This window comes from Schistocerca nitens, chromosome 2 (genome assembly GCF_023898315.1).
Source record: "Schistocerca nitens isolate TAMUIC-IGC-003100 chromosome 2, iqSchNite1.1, whole genome shotgun sequence".
Classification (NCBI taxonomy): Eukaryota; Metazoa; Arthropoda; class Insecta; order Orthoptera; family Acrididae; genus Schistocerca; species Schistocerca nitens.
Genome location: NC_064615.1, coordinates 322,658,488 through 322,673,210, shown reverse-complemented (window position 1 = coordinate 322,673,210; position 14,723 = coordinate 322,658,488). Strand labels below are relative to the sequence as shown.

General features: G+C 43.4%; 1 protein-coding gene across 1 annotated transcript in view; it reads left to right on the top strand.

Annotated features, from left to right (window-relative positions):
• Nucleotides 1-14,723, top strand: part of LOC126236110 (low density lipoprotein receptor adapter protein 1-like) — a 190,545-nt gene that overhangs the window by 132,837 nt on the left and 42,985 nt on the right. The window contains exon 2 of the mRNA XM_049945180.1: nucleotides 14,538-14,695. Coding sequence (XP_049801137.1) covers nucleotides 14,538-14,695 — 158 coding nt within the window. The remainder of the gene's footprint in view (nucleotides 1-14,537; nucleotides 14,696-14,723) is intronic.

Here is a 14,723-nt window from a genome sequence, read left to right as displayed (position 1 = left end):
GATTTTCGCTCCCACGCAAATGCAACCGGTTTTGAAATGTGCGTGGGCCGTCAGGTTTCCTCCTGTTTTTAAAAATTTCCGGCTAATGTGAACGGAGTGGCTTTTTGTACAGTGAAGAAGTAAAAATATTAGACAAGAGCTGTTTACACCTCGTCTAATTGAACAGAAATAGCGTCTGTAGTGACTCAATCATAAACTGTATCACCTGTTTTCCAGGCGCCATATTTAACTGAAAACGGTTTCAGAAATTCGGTTTTCTTCTTTCGGAAGATGTGTCGCATGTAAACGTAGTGACAGTCGCAATACTCCTGGTCATATCTGTTACACTCCCAGACAGTAGCACTCCAAACGGTCAGCAAGAAACACTTTTGAATACGACATCGGACGAGTGCGATCAGTATCGTTTATATTCATTTATAAAAAAGTTTTTGCATTGAAGATCATATGTAGTGCCATAAACATCGGCAATAACTAAAAAATGACACCACATTTGCGTTTCTTTAGCTTCCTAAGGAGCCAGGGAGATAGGAGACGTACATTACAGAACAGTTAATTTACGATTCTCTTGTGACCTGCAGATATTTATAGAATAATATTGTTTTCTTTCAACAAAGGAAAAAGTTAGTAAGCAGCAGAACATCTGACTTTGGCAGAAAGACTTACTCAAGGACGTGAATTTTGTTCACTACGCTTGTATATCTACGCAAGGACATAATTTTGTTCACTACACTTCCTGTCAAATCAGTGTTTTTGGAACGCAGGAAATTTATATGGAATGCAATACCAACCTTATCTAACTTGCCGAATAAGCCACCACAACAGTAGCTGATGTGAAAATCACAAAGACGTGATAAGAAAACGTCAAAAGTAACAAAAGTGAACAAGGAAGAAACCAATTCCACCATTGTTGCTACATCTGAGCCACAAACGGCCAGGATCTTTCGCTTTTTAAGTAAAAATAGTTACAGTTACCAAAATATTCGTGCATCGGAAAAGTCGAATGAAACGTAATAATGTGCAAATCATTAAACTCCACACAAAACTGTTACGTGTCAAGAAAAGTGTCCATCACAACAAGAACAGGCAACTAAATATATATTTCTCATGCATGAAATATGAGTTTATATTCTCTTTATTTCGGCGGTATAAGCTGTAATTATTCACATATTCGAAAGTATCTCTTCATGAATAAGGCCGGTATTACACTATCATACTTCTTTGTCAAAGCTGATACGTCAAATATTTATGTCAAAGAAATTTGATGGTGTAATAAGGAACTTCGTCAAATCTTGCCTGTCGTCAAATAAAAATGATGAGATCTAGGGCCTCGACGTAGATTTGATCATAAAAGTCGTTCGTCTTCTGTTCACTGCAATGTGAAATGTAATCGCTTCGAGAGCTGGTGTCACTACAGCTATTTGACGCCTCTGTAGTGTGTAAACATGGCTTCAAAGTTGGTTTGTTCCTTCGACTCTTTTTTTTTTTTTCAATAAACTTGCTTCGACTATGGTGGGGGACGAGCAAGGGGCACAGTCAATGCTATTAATTGTGTGTTGATGGGCAGGATGAATATGCTGCAGGTGACTTCAGGTTCACAATCACAGCTATAGCCATCCACCTCTACATCTGGAAACATCCAGGCAGCTCTTCAGCAAGCCGGAACAGAGGGTGTGGTCACACTCTTAAATAAAGAATTATTTCTTAGCTTTCCATTGTACTTCGTTTGTTTTTGAGTTCTGGATTCCACAAGTTAAAAAGTGCTTCATCTGTTTCGTACTACTTATTAATTTTGTAATTGATGGAACACTAATTCCAATTATTAAATTATTCAAGATTAAAAATAGTTCTTATTGTCCATATAGCGTACTGAACATTTACTTACCTTCACATATTCCCCCTTCAGTGCTTTATAACCCACTTCACATGTTTCTGGAATTATTTTGGTTAATGTGATATTCGAGTGCTGCGTTGTTAACTAGAGTAGCTCTCTCACGTATCAATAAATCGCAGTGTCACAGTTTTCCTGTCTTCTGTACATATAGCATTTCTCAAGAGAGTATTTTGTTTTGTAATACGAGAAGCCACTTTACTGAGCAAATACTGTAGTACACTCTCATCCACTCGTAAGTAATTTATACATTAAGATTGACTTCCTCCTCTTGCAGCTCTCGTAACAATTTTTGCTGAATGGTTTTATTATCTCGACGTAATACCTAGGACTACATCCAAGTATGTTTCCTTTTTTTCCCAATACACACACAATGCAATTGTGGTACTAGCAAATGCAGCGCATAATAACAAGTTGTCGTCCGCCATCTTGAAATTTGACGAAAAATATGAAGACAGTGTAATACTCATAGAGTAAATATCTCTGGAGTGAGCATTCGTATGCGCAGAACAGATTGTGTGTTGTCATCATACATTGCCTGGCCTGGTCACGTGTTCTCGGGACGTCGTGTCTCGTGTGTTAGTCCGTATAGCGCCCTGTATATTTCTAATGTCACTACATCCCTAGTACAGACGGTTTCTTTTCGTACGTGTCGTGGAATATTTATATATGTTGCGCAGACATTTTAACAGTATCCATTTGATACTGGGAATAAACCAGCTACGTAACTTCTAAGGGCAAGTGATATTGCATTCTGCTTCTTTGCGATAGGTGTCACAGTTCAGATGCACTCGGTTTTTGGTAGTTTCGGCACTTTATAGTATTACAGAGCCTGACGTACATTTTTGCAGTGATAGTCCTGCAGAACGACTTGACAGTACGCTAGTACTTTTGCAAGTATCCAAAAAACACCGACATTCCCACACATTAGCGATTATATTCCTGCTAATTCGTCCTTTTTTTCTGTTATTTCTGCGTACTTATTTTCTCGTTTTTGCGACCTAAAGCGCAATTTTTCTTACTGGTGACACTTTGAAGTATTTATTTAACGCATTTTACGTGCTTGCTCCCAGTTTAGTAAATAAATAAACAGTAGACTGAATAATCTATACTCATAATCGACAAGTCACTGATAAATGCATGGAGGATAGTATTTGCTGAAACAACTAACCATTCCCTTTCCTGTCCCACTAGCAAATTTACGAGAGGAATCGATTGTTTGTAAGCTTTTGTATGAGTCGTAATATCTATTATATAGTCATAAAATCGTAGAAAAATAGGTCTACAGAATCAAACCTTAATTATAATGCGTCTCGAAATTTTTAAACATATACAGTGTCTCTTACTAATATGATAACTATAATTAGAGCTACATGGTATGTACCCATGAAAAGTTACTATCCCTCCTTTCACATATTTTTCTTTGCATCCGTAGCAACAACAGTAATTCACCATCGCTATTATACTATCAACAAACGGTGAAACACAACAAAAACTCTTGATATTATAAACTTCAAACGCTGCAGAAAGCACAAACGCACAGCGAAGTCCCGAAAACACGTGACTATCCTGGTTTAATGTTGACAACATGCGCAGAACGCAATGCTCACTCCAGAGATCTTTACTCTATGATAATACTCCTTTTTAGCGCCACGCTGAAGATCTTTGTCAAAGAAATAAGATACTGTAATATCGGCCTGAATCAGCGAGATTCGTATCTTTTTACATATATTTCACGATAATTTACGTCTCTCGATAATGTACTAATGCTTCGAACGCAAACATATAATAACTATTTCATTAATTAAAAAGAAAATTGATTAAAAACCTAACGTTAATCTTACGGTTACATTCTCGTCGCTAGGGGCGCTAGTATTGTTCCAACTGTCAGACGGTAACAATTCTCACAGTGATGCACTACGTTGAGTGTGCCGTGATTGTATATGTTAAGACTGGGACCGAGCATTTAGTCTGCGGTATGCTATCGCTGACTGAGCGCTGCCGCACAGCATATCATTCCAAATTATCCTTTCTCCTTCATAGAATACATGTATAATGATTATAATATATAGCGTATGTTAATCCGAACGATTATTAATTTTATAGTACATCTTGTAAGCGTTTACGTCGGAGGAAGTTAATGTTCTCACATTTTCGACAAAATTCATAGTTTCTTTACACACACAATAAAACATGAATGTAAGAATATTGGGAAAACAGGTCACAGAGAAGTAGATTACATAAATGGAAAACGACCGCCACAAAAATCCACCGTGAACGAATCGCACATCGTCTCCCCTTTCGCCTAAAAAACAGAAAATGAAAATCGCTGCCGGGACATGTAGGGGCAGAGAAAGAGGGGCAGCTGAATGGACCGTACCCGACGCCCTCCCGGAGTTAAGTAGGCGGCGCAGGCGGGTGTTTACCTCGGCGCGGCGGCTGAGGGCACGCCGCTGGCGCTGCCGCCGCTTGCCACTGAACTATCGATCCAGCGCAGCGCAGCGCAGCACGGCTACGTCTCAGCGCCAGCGGCCGCCGGCGTTCCTCCCAGCCTCTGCCGAGGTGCGGACGCCAACTTCCGCCTCCTACCTGTAGAACTGCCCGGCAGCGCACGTCGTGCGCCTGAAATCTACGGTGAACCTGAGGGCGGACTAGAGCCATCCAACTTTGTTCCTTACACTTCTACATTTCTTCTCCGACAACGTAGTGCATCACTGTTGGATGAATGAACATAGTAGATAAAGTACTGAAATAGAAATAAATTAAAATGACCACGAGTTGTGGCATAATCGCAGCATATTTTCCCCAGTGATCCAAGAAGATAATAATATATTTTTTCGTGTTACGGACCATAACAAATTTTCAAAATACACTCAGAAAAAGAAAGAAAAGAAAAAGAGAAGACACCTCGAAGGAATTACCCGAATGGGATGGAAATCAGCAGCTCTGATGTTTGCAGAAGAAAACGTTTCATTTGCAAGCTAGCCTCTGGTGGCGGCAGTTCGCCGTCTGCCAAACGACTACAAAGTCGTAACGGCCGCACCCAAGAGTTGCCGCGGTTATCAATAGCGCAATGAAGTCTGACTAGTGGCGCCAATGTGGATCACCCCTGGGTTGGCTAACTTGTCATAAAATTAACTAAATTCCTTCAAACCCACAATAAAATAGATGACATTGTAGGGAATGAGAATGGGTGTCGTTGAAAAATTAATAACAAGGACCTACGGTATCACAAAGAGATTTATTATCTAATACCAAGGTCAAGAGAGAACAAACATATAAACAGAAACTTCAACTGTGTAACATTTCATTAACACGGCCGGTCGGAGTGGCCTAGCGGTTCTAGGCGCTACAATCTCGAACCGCGCGACCGCTACGCTCGCAGGTTCGAATCCTGCCTCGGGCATGGATGTGTGTGATGTCCTTAGCTTACTTAGGTTTGAGTAGTTCTAAGTTCTGGGGGACTGATGATCACAGCAGTTAAGTCCCATAGTGCTCAGAGCCATTTGAACCATTTTCATTAACACGAATTCAGGATGGTTGGCAATAGACTTGGGGAACCTACCCAGAATTTACGTGCAGATGTGACTGGCTACTGTCAGTAGAAGGATAGCAATCTAGGCAAGCCCACTGTGCTGTACCGCTCCACTGATTGATCTCTCGCGTCAAAATATAATTAAGCATTGGGAGTGACTACTGCGAGAACAAGGCTGCTATGAAAAATGATGGTCGTGAAAACCATTGATAGACTTCTGAATTTGCCGAAGCTTCGCAACGTTACCGATATAGCCGGTGAAAGGCGAGACGCTGTCGGGGTGCAGGCGTTGCTGAAGCGTCGTACTGCGGGAGATGTCTCCATGTCCTCCGGTGATTGCCTCATGTCCGCGAAAATATAAGTTTCGCTCGGGTGTCCGGACGTCTTCACAGCTAACTGCTGTTTCCGTAGAAACGGAAGAGCTCTAGCGACTGTACTCCGCAACGATCGAAAAGCAAGTCCACGTCTCTCCCTTTTATTCAAAACATTCCAAAAAAGCCCGTTCCTCCCGATGTTCTCAAATAAACCGATCATGCCCGAGCAGTGGTTACCGTGCCAATCATATTTTCTAGCAAGGAGACCCGATCTTCCTCAGCCAATCACTTCAGGGCAGTACACATTCTGTTCTCCGAAAAAAGCAGCACACGATGCCTGGAGGTCCTGCAGCCCAAACTCCCCCGGCGTATTTCACAAGATGAGGGAAGCTTCCTAGTGAAATGAAACTCCGTCTCGACCATAAAACGATTTAGTGGGCGCCGTTTTGGCGGGGCGCGTTGCATGAATCAACACATTAGATGGCCGGCTGTAGTGGCCGAGCGGTTCTAGGCGCTACAGTCTGGAACCGCGAGACCGCTACGGTCGCAGGTTCGAATCCTGCCTCGGGCATGGATGTGTGTGATGTCCTTAGGTTAGTTAGGTTTAAGTAGTTCTAAGTTCTAGGGGACTGATGACCTCAGCAGTTAAGTCCCCTAGTACTCAGACCCATTTGAACCATTTGAACACATTAGATAAAAACTCGACATCCGGAGAAATTCGTCTTCCCGTCTCACAGGGTATGCTGTTCTTGTAATAAACACATTAGCCGGGTGCCAGCCCGACGCCGCTTTACTTGGACCCGCACACGGTATAAGGGGACCAGGCTCCCACACTGCGTCCAGTCGCTAATAAATCAGTTAGGCCGGCGCCAGAATGCCCGGCGCCGCCAGTTTCTAAAGAAGTGTCACTTCGCATTCAGCCACGGCGTTCCCACCCTCTTGCTTGGCCGACAGCGGAACAAGGCTGACAGCCAGAATGGCGACCCATAAACCACTGCCCTGCGATGCCCACGACCCGCTTCGGTGATTACAAAAAGAATCCTCGAATTCGCTTGCTGCTCGGGGAAAGTTCTAATGCTGTCCCTAATGCAGTGGTCACCTCCAGCGTCCAAAACTCTGTCTCTATAGCCGAGTTTAATTCTACTACTGCTACTCGAGTCATGCAAGTACTGTGAGATCAGTCAGTGGTTTACCCTAACCCTAACAGTCCATCAGATAAATATCAGTCAGGGAGAATATAGATACACCAAGGGCGAATGAAATTGTATGATAATCGCCAAAACAAAATGAAAGTGGAGGTGCTTGACAGGTATTACCACGGCAGTGGCCTGCCCGGAAGGCACCACCATCTTTCACAATGTCAGAAAAGTTGGATGATTTATTCATGACAAACAGCTTCACATTCTGAGCAAGACAACAACACGTTGGTCCACCTGTGGCCTTTATACGAGCAGTTATTCGCCTTAGCATTGATTGACAGAGTCGTTGGATGTCCTCCTGAGAGATATCGTGCCAAATCTTGTCTAAATGGTGCGTTTGATTGTCAAAATCGCGAGCTGGCTAGAAGGCTTTGCCCATAATGCTCCAAACTTTCTCAGTTGGGGAGAGATCTGGCCACTTTGCTGGCCAAGGTAGGGTTTGGCAAGCACAAAAACAAGCAGCGGAAACTCTCGCCGTGTGCGGGCGGTCATCATCTTGCTGAAATGTAAGCCCAGGATGGCTTGCCATAAAGGCATCAAACAGAGCGTAGAATATCGTACACGTATCGCTATGCTGTAAGGGTGTCGCAGATAACAACCAAAAGGTCTCTCTATGTCCATCTTTTCCCAGATGGTTGCGGGACCTCGGCCGTTCAGTACAAAGTGTCAAATCAAACACGTTTCAGACGTCTAAATTTCCACATTGTTATTTTATTGGGCTACCAGTTTCGGCGGTATATTACGCCATCTTCAGGCCTCCTGACCGAGGTGTAGGGAAATTCCCACCTTTGGTCCAGTCAAAATAGGGGCCAACATTCAGTGACTGGTATCTGCAGATTTCTACTTGAGACAGCGATCACTTCAAAAGTCACCTCCCAACTGTTAGACTAACATTCAAACCTAGTCCACTGGAAATTTAGACGGCTGAAAGGTGTTTGATTTGACATTCTCCACGACCAAAAGGGATCCTGCTATGATAAGAAATAGCATCCCAGACCATCACTCACGGTTGTCGGGTCTTATGGCAAGCGACAGTCGGGTTGGAATCCCACCACTGTCCAGGACGTCTCCAAACGTCTTTGGCCTGGAATCTCATTGACTGGAGAAGAATTTTCAGTGATGAGTCCCATTTCGAACTGAACACCGATAACCAGCGAAGACGCCCCGCTTCGTCACCCTTTATGGCAAGCCATTCTGTGCTTACATTTCATGTCATTCTTATCTCGATAACGTTGGAAGCTGAAGAAGTGAATTAAAATTTGTGCTGCGGCCGGGACTCGAACCCGGGTCTTCTTGCTTATTTTTTTTCACTCAGTTTTTTTGTTACAGAGGGTAGTTAACCCTTCTGACCGAACACGCTGAGCTACCGTGCCGGCTAGGCAGATATGCTGACCATTACACCACCACAACATTACGGTCAACATAGCTGCACGAACTACCCAAGTCAAATACCCTCCCCAACAAAAATTCCAATTCACATCTCCCCTTATATTGCCACTATTACCAGGGCTCTCCGACATTGGAATAACACCCCAGCATTGGACGTAATGGGGAAGTGTTGTACTACATGTGATGGTATAGATCTTAAATTAATCACGGAAAATTTAATTTAAGACCCATACGATCACATGTAGTACAGCACTTCCACATTATATCCAATGCTGGGGTGCTATTCCAATGTCGGAGAGCCCTGGTAATAGTGACAATATAAGGGGAGATGTGAATTGGAGTTTGTGTTGGGGAGGGTATTTGACTTGAGTAGTTCGTGCAGCTATATGCCGGCACGGTAGCTCAGCGTGTTCGGTCAGAGGGTTAGCTGCCCTCTGTAATAAAAAAAAAAACTGAGTTAATCGATCAACAACGAACTTAAAAAAAAGGGTGTCTTACGACGTCCGTCTCGATCAGATGCAACGAACGAAAGCGAACAAACATGAGATTTAAAAACAAAAAATGTCCCGGCTGCAGCACAAATTTTAATTCACTTCTTCAGCTTCCAACGTTATCGTAGATAAATTAGAGACTTACAATGTCTCACGGAAAATGTAATTTAAGGCCAAGAAACGTCCAGGACTGAACAAAAAATGAGCTGATGTCGGCAGGGGCTCAGAAGTTGGGTGGGAGGAAGCGGGTGAGGCAAAGTAGAAATTTATCCTTAGCGCCAGTTCAGTTATGCCAATGATGAAGAGACCTACTGTTAAAGATTCTGTGTAGTACTACTTTTTCCACTTGGTGTGACAACTGAAACACCATTGTTCACCTACAGCTATATTTCTCCAGGGAAGACACAAACTATTTCAGTGTCTTACTGTTTCTACAGTTCACAAAGGCGATAGCAATAAACACCTGCGAACAGCGTAATGAGTGTTTCACGAGGTTCCAGCTAGCACCTAGATGACGCCGACATTTTGCCACGATGTTTCGGCTCAAAACTACTCAGCCATCTTCAGGTGTGTTTACACCGGAGACTACTGGCGCATGTCGCTGACTTTATACAGAAAATTGACGCGGTGGTTCATGCTCATTCATTTTAAGACGATGACCGCCCTTTGTCAAGTTCAGCGTCATGCGTGGAATATTGCTCCTTCTATTCCGCCCACGCATGTGCTTAATGGTGATATTGCGTGCATGCCGTCTGTCGAACTGTGGGCCTCCAGATTTAAAATTCGGATGTCAAAACAATCAAATTAATATTGCTGGACTAGTCGTTACACGTAAAAGATTTCATCTAAATTAGGCAAAATCCTTAAGAAACATCAAGTTAAAATAATCTTCCGGCCACCTACAAAAACGCATGCTCTTCTCGGCTCGGCAGAGGATGATCTGATTAGGCGAAAGGTTGGGCCTAGAGAATGCCATGCCAATGTGGCAAACCCTACATTGGTACGACCACGTACATAGTTCATAAAAAATACATGGAACATGAGCGCCACACTCGCCTTTTGCTTCGCAGTAAGTCAGTCATAGCCCAATGTTGTATGTCCACAAGACGTACTATGGATTATTCTGTCATGAAAATCTTGGCCACGACAAGAGCTTTCTGCATTCAGTTATTAAGGAATTGGCAAGAATACGCTTGGTGGAAGATCTTATTAATAGTGAGGGCGGCTGTCTGTCTGGTACGGCTTGGGATCCGGTGCTTCCTCTGATATGTTCAGAAAGACAAATTGTTAAGCTTAATGACACGTCCAGCTACAGCTAATTTTATTACTTTGAGAACTTTATTATGACACGTCCAGCGATAGTTAATTTTACTAGTTTGACAACTGAAATTTAACTCCGCCGGCTTGCGTTCTGACAGAGGGCGTCCATGCAATATCACCGTTGCGCATCCGCCTGTCCACCTCTGAGGGTATAGATGTACTACCTAAAGGGACATGTAAAAATTTGTGCTAGATCGGAATTCGAACGCGGATTTCCCGATTACCGCAAGCTGTCGCCTTATCACTTAGGCATCCGAGCACACTCCCTGGATAGACCCAAACTTCCATATGTCACACACCCATCCGTTTCTTTTCATAGAATACTAAAGGCTTTCACATTTGAAACTGTAGTTGGCAAAGACGGGCTGTGACGAAAATAACATCGATAGTCTACGACTTCTCATTGGCTTTATTCTAAGACCTCTGCGGGAATTACGAGATGCGCGAGTGTGGGTAGATCAGTTAATAATCTATGAGAAGAAACAGATAGGTGTGTGACATTTGGAAGTAAGGTCTTTTAGTTTTCGTGCAGAACCTGTAAGCTCATGATGAAAGCCCCGGGCATCTCGGGCGACACCATGAGGAAGGCCACTGTGTGCCTATAATGCAGAGAGAGCCGCCAGTGCTAGGGTCAACTGGCATGGGCAACGACTTTTCAGTGACATAGGCTAAAGTCACCACTGCACACTTGTACCTTTGCTCATCCCTGCGACAGGACACACAATTCGCTTCACGAGTCTGTTTAGTGGCACGAGAGAGAGACAGAGATGCTCATCCAACTCCTGTGGCAGAAGCCACAAGAGAGTGATTGTGCATCGTGGGCGAGTGTGAGTGTGCCAGGAAGCGTCAGCCTACACATTATACTTCCTCCCAGACGCTAGAATGGTTCCTGAGCTGACCCTCCACATACAGATAGAAAAACGTGGCGGGAGAGTTTAATTTATAAAATGTATAGATGAAGAAGATATGTATAAATCATGGTAATAGTAATTTAGTGTGGTTCAATGGCCTGCTACAGGTTTATCCATTGGACACCACTACGGCGACTAGCGTGTCCCTGTTCTATTTACCCAAACGGACAAAGTGACCTATAGTTTAAAGTGGAATCCGAACCACATGTCGTTTCTGGTGAATCTCCACATTATTTGGAGTTGAATGCTGAGTTAGAAGACAGACTGAAAAGCAGGATTCGATCCCACAACATTTAAATTTCCAAGTACATGCTTCACCAATAGACCACCAGACCTTACCCAAGGAGTACTCAAACTTTACTGCATTCTGGAGTTTCGGCGCCTGTACCACTAGATAGAATTTTATCGTTTTCACAGCGGCGACAGACTTTAATTCATCATAGCTCAGCCAATTTCCAGGAAATATTTATAAATTGTGCACACGAACTCTCCTTATGAATCAATCTAATAATCAATATTGGATCAAAAACCCGACAGTAGTTCGCGAGGTTAAACCAAACATACAGACAGGAACGAGCAGCGGACTTCAGTTTATATACTTTGACGAGACAAAGAAGATGAGGTAAGCAGGCATCTCTCCCAACTATTAGTGAACCACTGAGTTCAGGCTGTTAGGGTTTACTCTGGATGTTTTCCCAGCGCAGAGCTCCATCTGCAACTACAGCCGGGAACAACTGAACAGAGTTAGAATATTCAGCCGCAGTAACGTATTGCAGGAGTAAGGTGCCATTCTTTTTACAAGTCCAGGAATCGATACATTGTGTCGACAGCAGTTCAATATCAGCTACATCACAACATAACAAGGCTATCATCATTACACAGCTGAAACGGAATACGAAATTCTTCGCTTGACTTTACTCGAACACATATTACAGACGGAACCATTTAAAGTTGAACATTTCAATGACATTGTGTCTGACTCTGAGGTAGGACGCTCCTCAACTCTTGTCCGCTACCGACAGGGGCCACAGACCGACCCTTATGATCAACACCACTACGATTTAGAATTTATATTTATACCTTACATAAGCTTTCGTGGTTGATTGGGTTACAACGCGATCCCCACTTACTACTGCGAAACTGTATTTGTTACAAAATTTCTAAGGCAAATGGCGTCTTCTCATTAATACTCACAGGAACCCCTTCAGTGTAGGGGTCGCAAGCTCAGTTTTTAGTAAGGCTCATGTGAAAGTGTTGTGTTAACAATTTTGACAGGAAAAATATTAGCGGCTAATGACTCACAATGTGCATCAGGGTGGCGACAGAAAATGAGTGGCTAGAGGTGCAGAGGTCAGCCTTCTATGAGATTTATGTGTTACACTTCACAAAATGGACCTCATCGACATTCAAGAAATGTTCAATACAAACTATTAACTTGCACCGTGAACACCGAATGAAAAATGGCGCGTCACTGTGATCACAAAGGTTCGCACCGTCAAGATCGAAGGCGAACTCCTCGGGAGTTACAAACCGTGCACGACGTTCAGCTAGGTATCCACTCTTAAAGAGTTCATATTAATCATATGGCTGAACGAGATGATGAGAACTGATGGAATGTGATGTCTTGCAACCGACTGCAAAACAGTCTGTCGTGGAGCTTATCGTGAAACTGGCCACCCTTTAAGGCGTAGCTGCAGATAGTGCGATAATATGTTTTATAAGCACGGGAAAAACAAACATCCACAGGCTGAATTTCTCCACTGGTTCCAGGTGGTATGAACTGCAATGTCACACTTTTCCGGAGAGATAGTTTGCTCTAGAAGAATATGATTTTTATACGCAGATCAGGAATAAAGCAAAAGCAAATCATTTTTACCAGCTATTGGCCGAAAGCAGTACTCATACCATAGATGTAGTTCTCTTGAGCCCATTTTCCCACTCTTGCTTGCAGAGATGTAAATATACTGCTGCCCTCGCAAGATCACGCACTAGAGAAAGAAGGGGCTGAACACTTCCAGCTTCTCGAACCACAATAAATAACTTTCCAGCCAATTTACCATCCAGATTAACAATGGGCATAATTGTATACGACTGCGTTGATGTTAGTTGATCTTCATATAACTGTCTTGGTACTTTTAATTTCCAGTGTTCCTTTCATATCCATTTCCTCTTCTAATCCCGATTGGTCGGAGTCGAAAACAAATTCTCTGTTGAACAATGGGATAAGTTTATCTATTTTATACATTTTGGGTCCGATTTCGCAGTTTGCTGTGCATCGTCAAGTTGAAAATTTGTTTGAAATTTAGTTATTTTACTGTCTTCCGATTCTGTAGCACTGTTTGAAGTTATGCAACCATCCACTGCTTCCCTTGAAATCATTTTAATATATGTCGCGCTCAGTTTCGTGTGCATAACGTACTAGATCACTATCGTGCGCATCCTGTAAGTGGTAACGAGCATATTTGAAACGCGCAAATATCAGTTTTTGTAACAAGTGCGCCTTGTTCTACCTTGAATGTCCGTAGGTTTTCTTATGCACTACACGGTCATACTGCTGCGGACTTATTCAAAATCGGTTCATAATTTTTTTTGTTTATTTGGACAATGATTGTCTTTTACTACGTTTCATTGGAGACGGCACCTGTGGCTTCCTGTCCGACAAGGATGATGAACAACATGGCTTGACAACTGTTTCAATATCACTTTCACTTGTTGAGCGCGTATCGTCATCATTGTACTCCTCATGTACATTGTCCACATAGCCGAGCGTATACACCACACATTCCGCTGAATCAGCTAGCAGAAACGGTAATAGTTCATCTGCCAATTCTTTCTCGCTCTGCAAAATTCCTCAGATGCCTTTTTGATGAAATGTCAACATCGACAACTGTTGTTGTAGATATAATGCATGTTTGCTACGTTTATCGTTGCTATTGCTCTGCTTTTTATCAACACCACTAGCACTGTAAAGCTGTAGTGAGTTACTTGTCGACTAAGCAGTTCAACTATGCTCCATAGCCTCACGCTGTGCTCACCACTTGATACCCCCAGTCCCGCCCCTATTGCCATTAGCAGCCAATATTGTGGTTGAGCGGGTAGACAACATGTGTCGCGTCGAATGCCGTAAACGTCACTGGCCCTTTGCAACCTCGCGCTCAAGGGGTTCCTTTTGAGACATTCCCTGACTCTTGGTTTCTTAACTGTGGACTGTTTTTAGTATATTCACGTAGTTATCTGTTCAGAGACCTAGGCGACTGCACCATTATGACCAGTGCGTGCTTCATTCGACGTATTTTCGTACGATGGTATGCCTCGCTAAAGCAGCTGTATCGGTCTGTTTGCTACCTAACAATTTGGCAGTATCGGTTGCTCTTTGCTTCTAAATGAATCGCTTGCTTGTGCTGAAGGCGACTTGTCTTGATGCCTAGCTCTTTAGCAAAAACGTTGGGATAGCAAAACGTTGGATAACGAGCGCGCTTGTGTGTTGTAGAGCTGTGCGAGGAGTGGGCGCTGGCCAACTGCAAGGAGCTGGAGGGCGACCCGGCAGAGGCGGCCACATTCACCCTCAAGTACCTGGGCAGCGCGCTCGTGGGCGCCGCCAGCAGCGAGACCGCCACCGCCGAGGCCATCAAGACCATCATCACCATGGTCAGTAACGTGATCTACACCCTAGTTC